Source organism: Sorex fumeus, unplaced genomic scaffold (assembly GCF_029834395.1).
Source record: "Sorex fumeus unplaced genomic scaffold, SorFum_2.1 ptg000123l, whole genome shotgun sequence".
NCBI lineage: Eukaryota > Metazoa > Chordata > Mammalia > Eulipotyphla > Soricidae > Sorex > Sorex fumeus.
The window spans coordinates 764,920-782,137 of record NW_026606180.1 but is presented as its reverse complement, the minus strand read 5'-3'; the positions used below and the strand labels follow the sequence as shown (position 1 = coordinate 782,137).

The 17,218-nt window shown below is 40.8% G+C and overlaps 1 protein-coding gene across 2 annotated transcripts in view; it reads left to right on the top strand.

Moving 5' to 3' along the window:
* Positions 1-284: 284 nt before the first annotated feature.
* Positions 285-17,218, top strand: part of NFYA (nuclear transcription factor Y subunit alpha) — a 29,041-nt gene continuing 12,107 nt past the window's right edge. The window contains exons 1-5 of one of the 2 annotated variants that reach the window (XM_056137294.1): positions 285-448; positions 6,041-6,176; positions 8,166-8,252; positions 10,815-10,961; positions 17,043-17,174. In XM_056137294.1, coding sequence (XP_055993269.1) covers positions 6,102-6,176; positions 8,166-8,252; positions 10,815-10,961; positions 17,043-17,174 — 441 coding nt within the window. In that variant the 5' untranslated portion in view covers positions 285-448; positions 6,041-6,101. Of the gene's footprint in view, positions 449-5,936; positions 5,954-6,040; positions 6,177-8,165; positions 8,253-10,814; positions 10,962-17,042; positions 17,175-17,218 lie in introns of those variants that run through there. The other variant, XM_056137295.1, reaches the window with a different exon arrangement.

Sequence of the window (17,218 nt, the reverse complement as noted above, 5' to 3'; positions counted from 1 at the left end):
CTTGCGCACTAACGCCGGGGGCGGGGGGAGCGGGGGGAGGCGTGTCTCGTGCGGACGCCAAGACGGGGATGCCCGGGAAGTGGGCGAGACGCAGAGCCAGCGCCTGCGTAGTGGCGCAATTTGGCGGGAGCGGAGGGAGTCGGGGCGCCCGGAAGGCGCCTGCCTATTCCTTCCGCTGGGTGGTGCCGGCCCAGGGACGTGGGCGTGGCCCGGAGGGCGCCTGCGCCGTGCGCCTTCGCGCGGGGGCGGGGCCGCCCCGGGGGCGTGGCCTCGGAGGCGCCTGCGCGGAGGCGGTTGGAGGGAGGCCCGATTCCCCTTTGTTCGAGTTCGCCATTTTGCTAGGCAGCGGCAGTGGCGGCGGCAGCGGCGGCTGGAGCCTCTGATTGGGTTTCGGGGTCCGGTACTGGAGCCAATCAGCGCGGGCAGCGAACCGGGGGAGCGAGGCACGGTGAGTGTGAGGAGCCAATATCCAGCGGCCCAGCGCCGGCCCCAGCGCCCCGATTGGCGGGTCCCGCTGACCACTCAGAGGAGGCCCAGGCGCCTTTGGAGCCCCGGGAGTCGAGCTGAGCGTAGCCGGGCGCGGTGGTCGGCGGCCCGGCCCGGAGCCCGCCGGCGCCCCGGAGCACTGCCGGCGCAGGCCTGCAGGGGGCCGCCCGCGGGGGCATGGCGCTCCCGGGAGCAGGCGTCCCGGGCCGGGCTCTTCCGGGGGCCCTGCCGGCTGGGGGGCGCAGCGCCGCGACTCCGGCCCGGGCCCCGGGTCCTCGTGCCTGGGCGTGGGGGCGGCGGGTCGCCTGCCGCGCGTGCCCTCCGTCCAGGTACCCCACGCGCCGCGGGCACCGGGCGCGCCGCTCGTCTTTCCGCCCCCCGCTTTTCCGCCTGGGCGCCTCCCGCCCCGGGCCCGCCCGCGCCGCGCGCCCCCCGCGCCCCGCGCCCCGGTCCTTTCCTCCGCCCCTGCCGCGGTGGGCGCCCCGCAGGCTGCCCCCGTGGAGAGCTCCCCCTCCCCTCCCGGGCCGCTCGCCGGCGCGCTGACCTTGCCCTGGCTTCCCGTCACCTTAGCGCCCCTACAGTGTGGCGGGCTCGGCACCGCTCCCCCACGTCGAGCCTGAGAGTCTCGGCTGATACTCGCTGTGCCCGTCCGTAGAGTTGCCCAGCGAGCGTTCACGGTTTTGGGGACGGGGGGGCATGTTGTTGTAGGAGGAGAGGAACGGACACTCGCTGGCGGCTGTGGGAAGCAGGCGCGGCTCTTGTCGCGGGGGAGGGCGTGGGTAGAGGTCTCTCAACTCCGCTGCCGGCGGAGCCTGGTTCGTGAAAAATAACCAGGGGGCCAAGGGGTTGCAGTTGAGTCCCGCAGAGCGTGGCCACTAGCGGCCCCCCGCCCCCGCCGGCTGCTGCGCTCAGGAGCGTGGCCCGGGCCTGGAAGCACGTGTCCAGGCTCCCCTGCTCCTGCCGGGCACTGGGAAGCTGCGGTGGTGAAAACACTGGTTTGACTAGATAAGGAGCTCCGGAAAGCTACTTTGTGGGGCTACAGATAAGAGCAACCCGGGAGTGCTTTTTTTTTCTCTCCCAAGATTGGAAAAACATTGTTAGTGGCTGGCTGCTTGCTGAAAGGAAGGCCTTGGAATTTTTGCTCTTGCCAAGTCCCAACTGTTGTCCTTTGCTTGTAGAATCAGTCTTAGAGTATATAGTTCTGTGGCTATCGTCATATTTACTGAGGTATTTTGCACTGGCAGGTTTAAGAAAAGTCTTGAACCAGGTAGGATTTTTTTATTACTAAAATGTGGGAAGATTTGGTTCCCCCTTTTTTGAATTAGTTTTTTTCTTTATTTTCCTTAATTTTAATTTACATTTTGTACATTAATTAGATGAGGTAGTGTTTATGTGTTTAAAAACCATATTCCTGAATAGGTGTTTCGGTTTTAAAATAGCTTGAAACCACCACACTCTTCAGTAGACTTCTTTGTAAACAGTAGTTTGTACACTGGTCACCTTGTTTTTGCTACACGTCTCTATTTTCACCTGTTGGCAGAAGACTCTTTTTTTTCTCTCGAAACCTGGGACTTTGGTCTGCTGCTTATAAGCCAAATTTCTCTGTTTTTGATGTTATCTAGGCTTCACCTCCTCCCACATCATCACATAAATAAGCCGCCACATTGGAACTCAGTTCAGATGCAACATTTTCTAAAGTTGTCCTTACCTTATGTTCCGCTGGAAGAGGTTTCTCCTCCGGACTTCATTTTCTAAATTCTAACCCTCAGTACAGTGTCTACTACAGTGGTGCATACATAGAAACCGAGTAAATAGAAAAATTCCAGTCTAGAGGCCTCTGAGAATATGGGGAAGCTGGAAATCCTTATTGGTTTGGGGGGCCACATGCGGCAGTGTTCAGGTTTTATTCCTGGCTCTTAGCTCAAGACTGGGCATCGGGTGTCAGTGTGTCAGTATTGGATGCCTACCAGGAATTCAACTTGGGTTAGCCGCATGTAAGGCAAGTGTCCTACCTGCTGTACTATCACTCCCACCCGTTTTGTTCTTCAGTCGTCAAATCAGGACTTACCTGTGGGTTTAAAAGCAGTTTAGTGGGCCAATTTAGCTGGCGGGTTATTTTGTTTTGTTTATAAGCATAGAAAACAGTGACATTTCTGTTGCTTTCACTTTACTGCTACCTGTATTTTGAAACTGGCCCCAAAAAGTTTGAAAGTTCTTACCAGGTGTGATTGTCAAGTAGGGTAAATTGATGGGCTTTTCATGCACTGTAATAAATTGGAAGCTTTCATTTTTAAGGTATACATATCTACATAGATTGATTTCCTGATCTTTTCAGGTTCGGTGTGAAATGGGGAAGGAAAGAACTTTTACAGATAAACACATTTTCTCTTTGAGGGGGCAAATTAAAGAAAATCAAATTTTACTTCACAGCAGGAGCTAGACAGACTTAGTCTGTCTCACTTAATTTCATCAGTATCTTGAGCAGAGAAGCTCTTAGCGATGAACCTGAAGCCAATTCCATGCAGCATTCACCATTTGTGGTTTCATCATGTTTGAACCCCTTCCTTCTTTCCTATTTGAGTTGAGGCTGCTTTGACTTTTTTACCTTTTTTACCAAATTCAAGGAATTTGGGTTTAAATGTTTTTAAATTGTTGTATTTATGTTACCAAGATACAAAAGGAAAAACTATGGGTGGGAGGGTGTATACACACACGTATATATGTAATTTCTGTATGCTTTTCATTCATGTGCTTTTCAGCAAGTTTTAAGTTTCTAAATACTAGTAACCAAGGAAAAAGCTTCTAAGAGAATTGAAGGGGGTGGGGGAGTGTTGAGATTTAGCCTTATTTTAAGTTAGGATAGAGAAGGAACCAGTATTGCAGTGCACTTGCAGCACTGTCCTCCTGTTGTTCAGAGCGGGCACCAGTCACATCTTCATTGTGAGACTTGTTGTTACTGTTTTTGGCATATCAAATACGACATGGGGAACTTGCCAGGCTCTGCCATGCGGGCAGGATACTCTCGGTAGCTTGCCAGGGCTCTCCAAGAGGGACGGAGGAATCAAACCCAGGTCAGCCCTACCTGCTATGCTATCGCTCCAGCCCTTATTGACAGTAAGAGATGAAAATGATCATTTCAGACATGACTAAGTGTTGAAAATAGGCAAAAAGATATACCCAATAACCTTTCAGTATCTGTATGGGAAACCATAAGGCCCAAAAGGGGAAAGATAGAGACAGAGAGAGCCTGAGAGTGCACCTGGGGGGTGGGTGGGGAGACTAGGGACATTGGTGGGGGAAAATGTGCACTGGTGAAGAGATGGGTTGGAACATTATATGACTCAGACCCAATCATGAACAACTTTAACTAGCTCTCTGATTCGACTAAAATTTTTAAATTAATTTTAATGTGTTTAGAAGCAGTATAGTGTGACTTTGGTGTATGTCTTGATCAGTTTTGATAAATCTGTACATCTCTCTGCAATCACCACTACAATGAAGGTATTTTGAACAGAGAGTTCCTGTATTTGATCCAGTCACCTTCCCCTTGTGGCAATTTTCTCCAGTCTTAGGAAACCACTAATAATCTGCTCTCTGTTTCTAGATTATAACTGTCTTTTTTCGGTGTTTTATAAAAAAAGCATGTTTTCATATTAGCCCTTGGTTCTTTTAATTTTATTAACAAATATATTGCTTTGTGCTGTAGTTAGAGACAAGAGTTGACTTGCCTGACTGCCAACGTAGCTGGGAGTCTGGTTTTCCTTCTGTACTCACAATCTTTCAGTATTCTGTCAACCAGTTAATAAAAATTAACATGAAAACAAAGCTGGTTTGTGTATATACAATGAACAGTAACTACTTGTTTTGTTTTGTTCCTCATGTTTATACTCTCTGTTAGCTAGTTTAAAAGTAAACCAAAATTATAGCCAGATATTGTTTAATGAGCATTCTACTGGCTTAAGAGTAGTGGATTGCCCCAGCATATTGCCCTTGTATGTCCCGGGCTGTCAGTGCTTTGCTAGATGGGCATAGTAACCCTGACATTTATTTTTGACTCTAGACATAATGTACACTACCATTCCAGTTATGAGTATTAGGGTTGATAACATTAATTAGATCCTCCAACATTTTAGCATAAACATTTTCAAACATACAGTTAAGTTGGAAAATTTTTATAGTAGATATATATCCTGTCACATAAAGGAGAAATTTCCACTTTAGCTCACTGCTCACTTTTCAGAAAAGAAAAATGCAGCATCCCCCCAGTTGCATCCTTGGTTACTACCACCCCTTTAAAAGTTTAGTGTCAGGGCCAGAGTGATAGCACAGCGGGTAGGGCGTTTGCCTTGCACGTGGCCGACCTGGGTCCCCCAAGCACCACCAGGAGTAATTCCTGAGTGCAGAGCAAGGAATAACCCCTGAGCATCGCTGGGTGTGACCCAAAAAAAGCATAAATAAATAAAAGTTTAGTGTCTTGGGCATGGGAAAGAGTGCCCACTTTGGGAACAACTGCCTAATATTTACCACTGACATTGTACCATATGCACGGCAGAGCCTGGCAAACTCCCTGTGGCGTATTCGATATGCCAAAAATGGTAATAATAACTGGTCTCATTCCCCTGACCCTGAAAGAGCCTCCAATACAGCAGCGTTGGGAAAGTCAAGTAAGGAGAGGCTGCTAAAATCTCAGGGCTGCAGCGAATGGAGACATTATTGGCACCTGCTCCAGTAAATTGATGAACAACAGGATGACAGTGACAGACAGTGATTGTATCATATTTACTTTCTCAGATATTATATCCAACCCCACAGTTCATTCAGTAATTACTTTTTACGTCTTTAAAAGTAAATTCTATTAAAACACAAGATTCATATCCACCAGAGCAGTGCCTTTCACTGCTTCTTTTGCAGCTCAGTTTTTATAACTATCATTCAAATTTTTAGAACTAACTTGATAATTTATATAATGAGGAGGAGAAGGGCATACCCATCTGTGCTTAGGGCATCCTGTCAGAGTTTGGGGACCATATGAGATGCTGAGGATTGAATTGCGGTTAGCCGCACACAAGGCAAGCACCCTACCCACTGTACTATTGCGCTGGCTCCTAATTTAAAATTTTTAATTGAATCTTTGGTCAGGATGCTTGACATTAGGTTTGTATCTTTATTATTCTTTGATGATATTAAGGGTTGGTGGTATGGTTGTTTTTTTTTTTTTTTTTGGTTTTTGGTCCTAGAGATGAAATTTAAAGCTTCATACATGAAAAGCGTTTATCACTTAGCCTTGACTTAGTTTTGGTTTTTGTTTGTTTTTTGCTATTTAAAATTGTTGTCACAAGATAATACTATTTGATGAAATATTAAAGCAAAGGTCTACTCTTTTAAAATAGATGCTGGAGAATTTCCAGGTTTTTGGAATAATGAAGTGTCTGGGATTTTCATTAAAGTGAACAGGAATGGGTGGAAGGTAAATGAGATATATCTTAAAGATTGATCGTGATTTGAAAAGATGATCACATTTCAGTGATTCTTCTAATTGGAGTGCGTCTTGCAGTCGTCTTCTAGGTTCTCCAGAGGGAAACTTACTGTGAACAGGATTCAAAATTGGAAGGACTATGGAGCAGTATACAACAAACAGCAATAGTTCAACAGAGCAGATTGTTGTACAGGCTGGACAGATTCAGCAGCAGGTAAGGAAGACAAACTTCTAAAATGTTAATAGTGGAGCTGATAATAGCACTTCCCAATTATGTAATTATTGATACTACCACCTCCTAATAATAGGCTTGGTGATTTGTGCTAAACTGTCATGAGTTTGAAATTTGATTTGTTACTTTCATGTTTTCTGTTTAGAAGTCTAATTTATGACCCTTTAGAATCAATCTGCTTTTCATGTAGATCGGTTTATTTCTTTAATCTTACTAAATGTGGAAACACCCAGGTCTTTACTGATGGAAATTGGAGTATTTTTCAGTTTTGTTTCTCATCTTTGTTAGAGCTAGCTTGCTATCTATTAAGACTTCAACCACAATAGACAAACTAATAAGTAGTAAGTTTCTTTTGTTCTTTAATATACACCACAGTGCTTGTTTCTGAAAGTTATAGTTTAAAATATGACTATTTAGGCAGCCACTCATAGGATAAGCACATGCCCGAAAAGAACTCCCTACTGCTGGTTTATTCCTAAGATTAGTTGCTTTTCTGAGTTTATACAGAGTATATTTTTTTAACCGCTTTTCTTTGTTTTAAGAACACTTTTTTCTCCCTAGAAGAAATTTATTATGCATCTGTTTAATATTTTGTTGAGATCAGGAATGTTTTTCTAAAATAGAACTAAAATAGCAGACAAATAGTTACAGGGAGGGTAAAATTAATGGTTAGTTGTTCTGTTGTTGTTGTTGTTTTCTTTTCTTTTTGGGTCACACCCAGCAATGCTCAGGGGTTACTCCTGGCTCTGCACTCAGAAATTACTCCTGATGGTGTCCAGGGGACCATATGGGATGCTGGGGATCGAACCTGGGTTGTTTGCGGGCCAGGCAAACACCCTCCCCACTGTGCTGTCGCTCCAGCCCCTAGATGTTTGAAGCTCCTTCACTGGCTTTTCTCTTCACCACAGTGCTGTGACTTTGGCGACTTCCTTTAGTATTTGTTAGAAAGGTAGTTTCACAGGTTTTCTATTCACACCAATAACTGGTGGGTAAATTCTTCTTCTGTTAGAACTTACTATCTGAAGGTATAAAAATATAGTTGAGCATCCAAGAATCAATGCAACATTTAGAGTATACTATTCCTGGCATGTGTCCAGCCCAAGTGATTCCCCGTACCTCAGGCTGTAACTGGGGAGGCCTCCAGCACAGTTGGGGTAGCCCCCTGGTATCCCTGGTACTGTGGGACCTGAGTAGCATTCCATACTCTGGGCCTTGAGCTGAACCAACAGCCTATTTGACTGAGAATTGCCAGAGGAGCACCAGGCTGCCTGAGCATTGTTGGGAAGTCCATTTAAAAGAAAAATACAGGGGCTGGAGCAATAGCACAGCGGGTAGGGCGTTTGCCTTGCACGCAGCCAACCCGGGTTCGATTCCCAGCTTCCCATATGGTCCCTTGAGCACCTCCAGGGGTAATTCCTGAGCGCAGAGCTAGGAGGAACCCCTGTGCATTGCGGAGTGTGACCCAAAAAAGCAAAAAAAAATAAATAAAAGAAATACACACACACACACACACACAATGAGATTAAAGTACCTGAACACCTTGTTTCTTAGGTAGCTCACATAATAGAGATCATCTTAATTTGGGGGACAAAGGAACTTCCACTAAAGAGTATTTGAGTTTGCAGTGATTTTTATTCTTCCTTGTTGTTTTCAAGGCCATTAAAATTGATAACTGTTCTTGTGAATGCATTTGAAGAATTAAAAAGAATACTAAAATAGGCAGAAGTATCTAATTATGCTCCTTTAGAATAGGGAGTATGTTTTGAGCTTTGCTGTGGAGTCAGGGTGGAAACAAATGGGCTGTTATCTTTAATCCAGCTTTAGCATAGGGTGTCCTATGTAGGGTGCTATGTAGGGTGGAACTACTGAGAGAAGACTCCATTCTTCCATAAGAGGTAAGGTGATCTCATGTCTTGAATTATAAACATTTTCTTCCTGACACATTTCAAGCTCTTCCTGTTCCTGTTCTAGCAGCAGGGTGGTGTCACTGCTGTCCAGTTGCAGACTGAGGCCCAGGTGGCATCGGCCTCAGGCCAGCAAGTCCAGACCCTCCAGGTAGTGGTGCCCTCTCTGATTCTCTGTAAGCACTGCATGACCTTACCCTCTCCTCATGTCTGTGCTATTGTGATAGGATCTGAAAGAGGAATGGTGAAGTCAGTTGCATGTCTTTGATGCTGCTAACTCTCCTCTGAGGTTTATAAGATGCCAGTTTCTTAATATTTTGTGTCAAGTCAGTATCAATTTTCTGAAAACTGTGAAAACTGTATTTGGCTAATAAGTTTCTTTGGTAATTCTTGGGAAAGGAATAAAGATGACAGACAAGAAGAAATTCTTAAAAGTAGAATTAGAACCTTCTTATTAGAGTGCAGGCTGTGTAGTCAGATTTCATGGTAATTTTTTCAGTTTGTGCTATGTTAATGAAGAAAGTACATACACATTAACTAGACTATTTTGGGCTCCCCCCCCCCCTTTTTTTTCTATAAATGGAACAGTCAGTTGCAAAGCACCCATTGAACTTGGTACAATTTTTCTAATTGCTGAATCTCATTAATCTCTTTAAATGCTGCCTTTTTACTACCTTTGCTGGGGAAATCCTGAACTGTATTATTTCTAGATCTTCAGAGATCATCCCATACCTCTTAAGTATTATAGCTGCTCTTAGAATTTTTATTTGACCAGTGCAGTTTCCTAACATTGTATATGACCAAACTAAGTGTGCTAAATTGGGATTATATTTTAGCCAGTTTCTATGTAAATAGGATTAGGAGCATTCAGTCTTTTGTGTCTATAGAATAAATTTAAGATGACCATTTTTTCCAAGAAATTGACAAATTTGGATATCCTACTGCTTTTCCTCCATTGTTTGTATGTGATTCTAAGTAGGACCTTGAATGTGGAACTGGCATCTAATTTGATAGCTAGTGCTCTTAAGCGTCCTGCTATTAGCTGGCCCCTTATTGTGATCATTTTACATTACTCCTTCAGTCCCACCTTGCACCTGCTACACATAATGTTGATGATGAAATATAGCCAGTTCCAAACATAAATTAGGCTGAATGAGATTGTAGGAACTCCTAAACTGCACTCAAAACTTATTCATGTGTTTTATGCTTGCTTCGTATTACTGATGTGTATAACCGTATTGTAATTAACACTTGTGTAACGGGAATGTAATTTGCTCATAACTGTATGGCTTCTTGTCTGATGCATGTTTTCTTGTAATCGTTCATAATGTTGTGAATATTATGGGCTTTTTATTTGAAAGAATGGAAGTGCTTTATGGAAATTATGGAAACCTTGCCCTAAATTATCATTATTTTGAATTTAAAATATATCTTTCAGATACATGGTCTGAAAACTTCTTATAAGCCTGGCATATGTAGAAAGGGAATTTGATATGGGATGGGGGAGTAAGGAAAGGGGAGAGTCAGACTGTATTGTGTAGCTCTTTAACGGATTTCAGTTTTCCTAAAGAGTCACACAATCTTTAGAAAAATCCAGTAGCAATGGTGGTGGTGTGAGGGGGGACTCCCTTAATATGTTGTCTACTTACTAGGATAGAGTTTATCTTAGTATTATTGCAAGAAAAAATTTTCTGGTATGAAATATGAATTATTTTTCAAATGTTTCTGTTAAAAATTCTTAAAAACAAAATATAAAAATAAAAGTTTTGTAATTTTGTTGGAAATTATTTTTCATTTCTGAACTAGCTTTTTTGCTTTAGAAGCATTCATTAATTAGACATTTTTATATTGGAAAATGAGATGCTACAGAACACTTGCTGCGCCACAGATTCTAGATAGAGTATAGGAGTTTGAAAGTTGGAGTTTCCTTGCGTGCTCTGTATGTTTTTAGTATTGGTCATTGCTCCTGTTGAAGTGAAAAATAATTGTGTAGCTATCGTAGAGGACAGTGTAAGGAATTTCACCACTGGTGGCAAATTGGCTAGAAAATATTTCCGTGAGGATTTTTTTGTTTTTAGCTAGTTGGCTTTTTTTTTTTTAAGGAAAAAAACTTAGTATTCTAGTAAGGTGTGCTAGTAAGGTGTGTGTTTTTTATTTATGCTTGAGAAACTATAAGGTGAAAGTCTTTTTTTTTTTTAGAAGTTTATTTAAGAAAGTGTTTTTGCAAAAACTCCCATAGCTACTTGATGCCCACTTCCTGGAGTGACTCTGTACAGTTGAATTCACTCCCTCTAGGGTATTTAGAATTTGTTCTTAAAACTACCATCAGCACTATGAACTAGCTACCCTTCCATTTGCCTTCCATCCAGACCTTATTAAATACCATACCTGGATATTGATCTGAATAGGCAAATAGCATTGACATTTTAATTAAATGCTGTCAGGAATTTAGCCTGTGAATATGCTTGTGTCTATTGCTACTTTCCAAACACCCATTTGATTTTAATATACAACATGGCATTCATTGAAAATAGTAGATACTCAGATTTGAAGAGATAATTTAAGCAAGAGGGCTTTGAGGAGTGTTTTGTTTTGTTTTGTTTTCAGAGTCTCTTACCTTTTTCTCCTCTAGGAAGTCAGCAGAATATTCCAGTGATTTTCTTTTGGTTAAAATCATTTTGTGTCTCGGTTATTTCATTGTTTTGTTTTATTTTAGGTCCAGGGTCAGCCATTAATGGTACAGGTCAGTGGAGGCCAGTTAATCACATCAACAGGCCAGCCAATCATGGTCCAGGCTGTTCCTGGTGGACAAGGTCAAACCATCATGCAAGTACCTGTCTCTGGGACACAGGGTTTGCAGCAGGTTAGTGGTCTAAAAAAATATTGCTTAGAATATCAGATTTGCTATTTTTAAAGAATAACTGTTATAATTGATGCTACATTCCTTTGCTTTCTCCTATGTATCAGTACTCAGTATTCTACCTGTACCATACCAGTAATAGAAAACAGCTGTACAGAAATTGGACATCTTTAAAAAGGACTGAGATACTAAGCACAATTCTGATATATAAACAAAATGAGATATTAGACTCCAGTACCACCAAAATAACTCATTACTGTGTCCTTTGAAGACAAATCTAGGGAAGAATATAGTTTGCTTTAGAGATTGTAGTTTGGGTCAGAAATGTTAACTTTACATTTTTTTCATGTAATTTAAATTGTGAGCTATCTTACAAGTGATGAACAAAAAGCATTTCAGTCAGAATCCACTGCATGTCTCTAAAGTTACACTTAGAACAGAAAATATAGTTTTATGTATTTTATTTTAAAGGAACGAAAAATAATTATAACCTATAATTTCTTAGGAAATTAGGAAAAGAGCGAAAAGGTTAAAATTAATGAAGTACAGAACTAACAAAAATTTAGAATGTTTGGTTAAAATTCATTCTTTAGGCAAAGCAGTTCAATAAATCCCCTGGAAAGATTTTCAGAAACAAAACAAGTGTTTTAGATATGTAAGAGAAAGACACAGGAGATTAAAAGAAATTAAGGATGTTGGTGCAGCAGTGTGAACTTGGAGAAATTTTTATCTGAATCTAAGTTGGCAAATACATTAAGAGTGATTTTAATGCCAGAGGTAGTGTGGAAGAAACCAAACCTTTTTGTTTACCTTTTTTTCCCCCAATTTTAAATTATGACTTTGTTTTGGGAAGGTTTCTCATTAAATATAAGCTTTTGACCTTGCTTCTGGTGAGACTCGCAAGGGGTAGGAAGGGAGGAATGTGTGGAGACATTTGTGACAGTATACAGGCAACAACAACAAAATGATGCCCTGACGATTCATTAATAAGAATAAGGAAATACTTGGAGAAGCTATACTATATCTATGGAGCTTTATGATACTGTTTCAAAGGATAAACTGTTGGGACTGGAGTGATAGCACAGCGGGTATTTGCCTCGCACACAGCCAACCCGAGTTCTATTCCCAGCATCCCAGAGGGTCCCCTGAGCACCGCCAGGAGTAATTCCTGAGTACAGAACCAGGAGTAACCCCTGTGCATTGTGGGGTGTGACCAAAAAAATGAAAGAATAAACTGTTGATTTGTGGGTGTTAATGTTGAAGGGTTTTTGTTTTGTTCTTTAGGGGCTACACCCAGTGATGCTGGAGATTGGAATGTGGCCCCTACATGTTTTATGTGCATTATCAGCCCTTTGAGCTTACCCTCCTACCCAGTATTGAAATTGTTTTAGTGAAAAATAGCAGTTACACATGGTCTGTGATTTTTATCTTTGTAATTAGTAGCAAAGTTTCCATATGTATGTGTATGTTTATGCCTGGAAAAGAGGGTGAAGAGTATGCATTTGTAATGTTGTAACTGGAAAATAATGATACTCATTTTCTGACCAGATTTCATGTAGGTTGAAGTGGTTCACAGATCTAGGATTTTTTTTTCTTTTATTAAATTTTCTATATGTATTTGAACTTGTTTTATTTTCCAGTTGAATCTTAGGGGAAATTTCTTTGGAATGGGGGGAATGCTTAAATGGTAAGAGCATTTTTCCAAAATAGAGTTGTAATTAGGATTAAAAGTAGTTTCCATATTTCTCTGCATGAGACTTTTAATATATTTTCAGTGTGTGTGTGTGCTCTATTTCATTTCATGCTACTGTTTACTTTCTACATTTCCTCCTAGGTATTCATTCTTCCCTGTTCTTAAATAGAGATAGCATGATATAGTGGTTTTCATTCTTTTTAAATTAAGGGCTGACACCTAGATGCCATTCCACAGACCATGATGATAGGGGTGTAGGACCAGTTTGCTGTGAATGCAGTGACCTGACTTTTATTCCCAGGATTGCTGTATGCTGGTCTTCGCCAAATTATCTGTCAATTTTCTTCATCTCCAAAATTAATTTATAGCAGGTGATTTCTAGAGTTTAATCCATTTCTAAAGTTTTTGTGCAGTTTGGGGAATATTTTGTTTCTTATGTTTTTGTCCCTTTGACAAGATAGGTTAGTCCTCTCCAAACGAGTGGCTAATAAGGCTGTTTAAAAAATTGTTTTCTGTTAATGTATGTGAGTCTCCAGATACCCCTTTTTCAGTCTCCTTTTATGAGTTTGTCTCGTTAGTGTTCTTTAAATGACCTTTTCTTTTTAGAAGAGTACATCTTACCCTTTATTGGATTACAGTTTCCAGAATTTCCATAAAACTTGCAAACTCTTAGAAAAGGTTCAGATGTTCAGATCACACACAAAACTTTGGTATAATTTTAGATTAATTCCCTGAACTTGTAATAGACAGAGAAATTGCTAGAGAGCCAAGAAGTACTGGGAATTTGCAGTAGTATGAAAACCAGTGAGAAAGTAGTTTTAAGAATAATGAAGGAAAATAAAGTCTACCCCATACTACATACCAAAATTGCTAGATAAACTAACGATTTTTGAAAATGCATACTTGGAAACAATTTCCTTATGCAGTGGAATAGAAAAGGATTTCTTAACAAATGAAAGACAAATATGGAGGTACTTTAAAACAAACTTAATAAAATTTAAGTAAAGACTAAATACAAGGTATATGGGCTTGGAAAATTTGGGTGGGGGGGTAGTTGGAATCATACCTGGTGGTGCTGAGGTGTTTCTCTTGTCTCTGTGCTCAGAGATCATTTCTGGTGGGCTGGCTCAGAAGAGCCTGTGGAGTTCAGGTATTGAATACATGTTGGCCGCATGCAAGGTAGCATTCTACCCACTGTACTATAACTCCAGCCCCTGGGGAAAATATGTTTTAACATATTGAAATATATCCAGAGCACATAGATATGTATGTTACTATGAAAATAATGATAGAAAAATGGGTAAAGAATCTGAAAAGATGAAAGGGGAAATCCCAATGTGCGATAATATCTGAACTCAGGAAATAAATTTGAAAAACAAGGGTTATTCATTTACTAAATATATGCTAGCTGCAGCTGGTTAGGTGTTTGATAAAAAATAATTAAAACGTAGGCAGTGGATTCTGGGAAGATAGTAAAATCGGGTACAACGGCAGAATCTCTGGTTCAGCTACAGTAAATCTTGTCATTGACAGGTTCTTGAAATTATAAGTAGAAGGATGTGTGAGGAATTTCATGACTACTAGCACAGTATTTGCTGCCCCAAACCCCTCCTACAGACATCTATACGTGGTTCCTAGAGCAGTTTGCACCTAACTTTCATGAGTAGGGATGGGCATAATAGATGGGCCCTGTCCTCCAAGTATTGGAAATTGTTTACTATAGCTTCTGATCACAGGTAGGAAGCAAAGCCATAATTGTATTTGTCTCCATTGCATAAGCTCCTACTTCTTCAGTTCAGTATAGTGACTTCTGTGAGATTTAAAAGCCAGAGTCTCCATTCTTTCCTCCCTACTATTTTTTTTTTCATTTTCCCCTTTGGCACCAAACATTAGAAACTATGATGATCAAAAATAACTATATGTGTGGGGAAAATTAGAAATTGAAGAAGGTTCATGCTCAGGAAATATATCTGGCTAAGAAAAAACTTAGGAACACCTTAAGTTTATTCCTTAGGTTGGTAGGGGAAAAAAAGCAGTAACATAACAGCAAATCCTGGAGAAGAATACAATTTTCAGTTACCACATTATTAGGTATAAATGGCCATTTCCAGCAGAAAAAGGTATAAGAAAGCATATAAAGTTTTTGAAATTACAGCCTATTCAATGGAAAGAAACAAAACATCAAACAGCTTGAGAAAGATTACTAGTAAAGTATTTTGAAATAATTGTCATAAGCTATTCTCAACTAGAAAGATGTGGAAAAACAAAATAAGATCAAGAAAATTTTTTTAAAAACCTTAAAAAGTGCTAATACAAAATTTTTAGTGGAAATATCTAAAGGCAGTTTTCAATAAAGAAGCATTAACTGGAAGATAGGTCAATGGAAATGACAAAAGCTGAGAAACAAATTAATTTTGATTTTTAAAATGAGAATATATGGGGCTAGTAGGATATTTGTAAATGATCAACATACCCATCATAGAAGATGCAGAAATAGAGGAGAAAGATATGAATAGAGTAAAGGAATAGCTAAAATATTCATAATTTTTATGTGGGATATAAGCGTACACCTAGAGATTCAGTTGGGGAAGAATCCATCACAGTTATCATTCTGTGTTAGTTATAAGTTAATTCCGCATAATACATTATGCGGAAGACTATATATATACAGGGTGAGGATAAGAAACATTTTAGAGACTGCTGCACAAAGTTTAACAGAGGAATTCTAAAGTCTTTATAAAACATATCCAGTGACTTATGTTTCCAAAAGGAAAACTAGAGAAAACCAAATGTTAGAAGAATGAATATAAGTATAACTTGGTGTGATACTTTGTACCACTTAAAATTAAACTAATTATATTTCAGTTGACTGTTTAAAGCACTGTCAACTAAAAAGAAACACATTAGAAGACGATAGAGTATTCTGCCACGTAGGAATTTTGTAGACATTTTAAAGCAGTACCGTATAATTTTATGAACATCGTATATAAAATGTTCCAGAAAGTTGGGCACCAATTTTCATATTAATAATGAATGACCTGGGGCTGGAGCAATAGCACAGCGGGTAGGGCATTTGCCTTGCATGCAGCCGACCCGGGTTCGATTCCCAGTATCCCGTATGATCCCCTGAGCACCACCAGGGGTAATTCTTGAGCACAGAGCCAGGAGTAACCCCTGTGCATTGCCGGGTGTGACCCAGAAAATAAAAAATAATAATAATGAATGAGATGGTAAGAAATTGTTAAAAGCATGATCCAAATATGGCAGAATGTTAATGTGTTGAATCTGTATAGTAACTGCTGAGGGGTATTTAATACTATAATCTCTAGTTTGTATGCATCAGAATTTTGTATATACAGTTTACTGGGTGCTTGCATAGAGTTAGGAAAGCTGGAATTGTTTTTCAATGTTGCGTTAAATTTCAAACAAATATAATGAGAATGGTATGATGAATTCCTATTAGCCAACTTTAAAACAGTCTATTTTAATCTGTATTTCTCAAAGATTATTTTGTGTACTTGTATAGTTATGATCCTGTGTTTTTTTCTGCTTAAAAAATCTCTAGATATTTTTTTAATGTGCATGCTGAAGAAAATAAAACCCATTGGCCAGAGCAGTAGTACTGTGAAAATAGGGCGTTTATCTTGCATGCGCCTAAATCAGATTTGCATGCGCCTAAACCACATTCAATCCCCAAGCACCCTCTGGTCCCTCAAACCCTCCAGGAGTGATCCCTGAACGCTGCTGGGTGTGGCCAAAAATAAAAGAGCCCAAAATAAATAACACCATTCCTCTTTTTTCTTTTTTAAAATTTTTTTTATTAAAGCACCAGTGAATTACCACTAAGTTATTCATAGTTGCCATTTTGATGATAGATACAGTGTTCATCACCAATTCCTCTACCACAGGCTGTTCCAGATTCCTTTTCCTACCCCTCCTACCCCCCTTTTTAAATTTGGTCATTAAATTTGGGTCTCGCTAGGCCGGAGCAATAGTACAGCAGGTAGGGCATTTGCCTTGAACTAGCCAACCTGGGTTCAATCCCCGGCATTCCATATGGTCCCCCGAGCACTGTAGGGTGACCCAATAAGCCAAAACAAAAAAGTTTGGGTCTCACAATTTCATGTTGTTGACTCTGGTTTGGATATTTAGCTCTACCGTTCCCTAACAACACTGATGCACCTGGGTCCTTTATTTTGAACTGAACTTTAATTCTTGAGTGTTGTCTTTCTGGGCAGTGATCGAAATTCCCCCATTGTTTCATGACTTACGTTAGAGCGTACTAGAAAGCATTCTGTATCTTTCTTGTTAGGACACTTCAGGCTTTCTAGAAGAAAAACTGACCAAAAGAGGGCAGTGTCCACAGGGTATTCTTTGTGTTCTTTTCACAGATCCAGTTGGTCCCACCTGGCCAAATCCAAATCCAGGGTGGGCAGGCTGTGCAGGTGCAGGGACAACAGGGCCAGACCCAGCAGATCATCATCCAGCAGCCCCAGACCGCTGTCACAGCAGGCCAGACCCAGGTAACTTGGGTGGTCAGTTGGCGTAGGAGCTTGACCGATTCGGA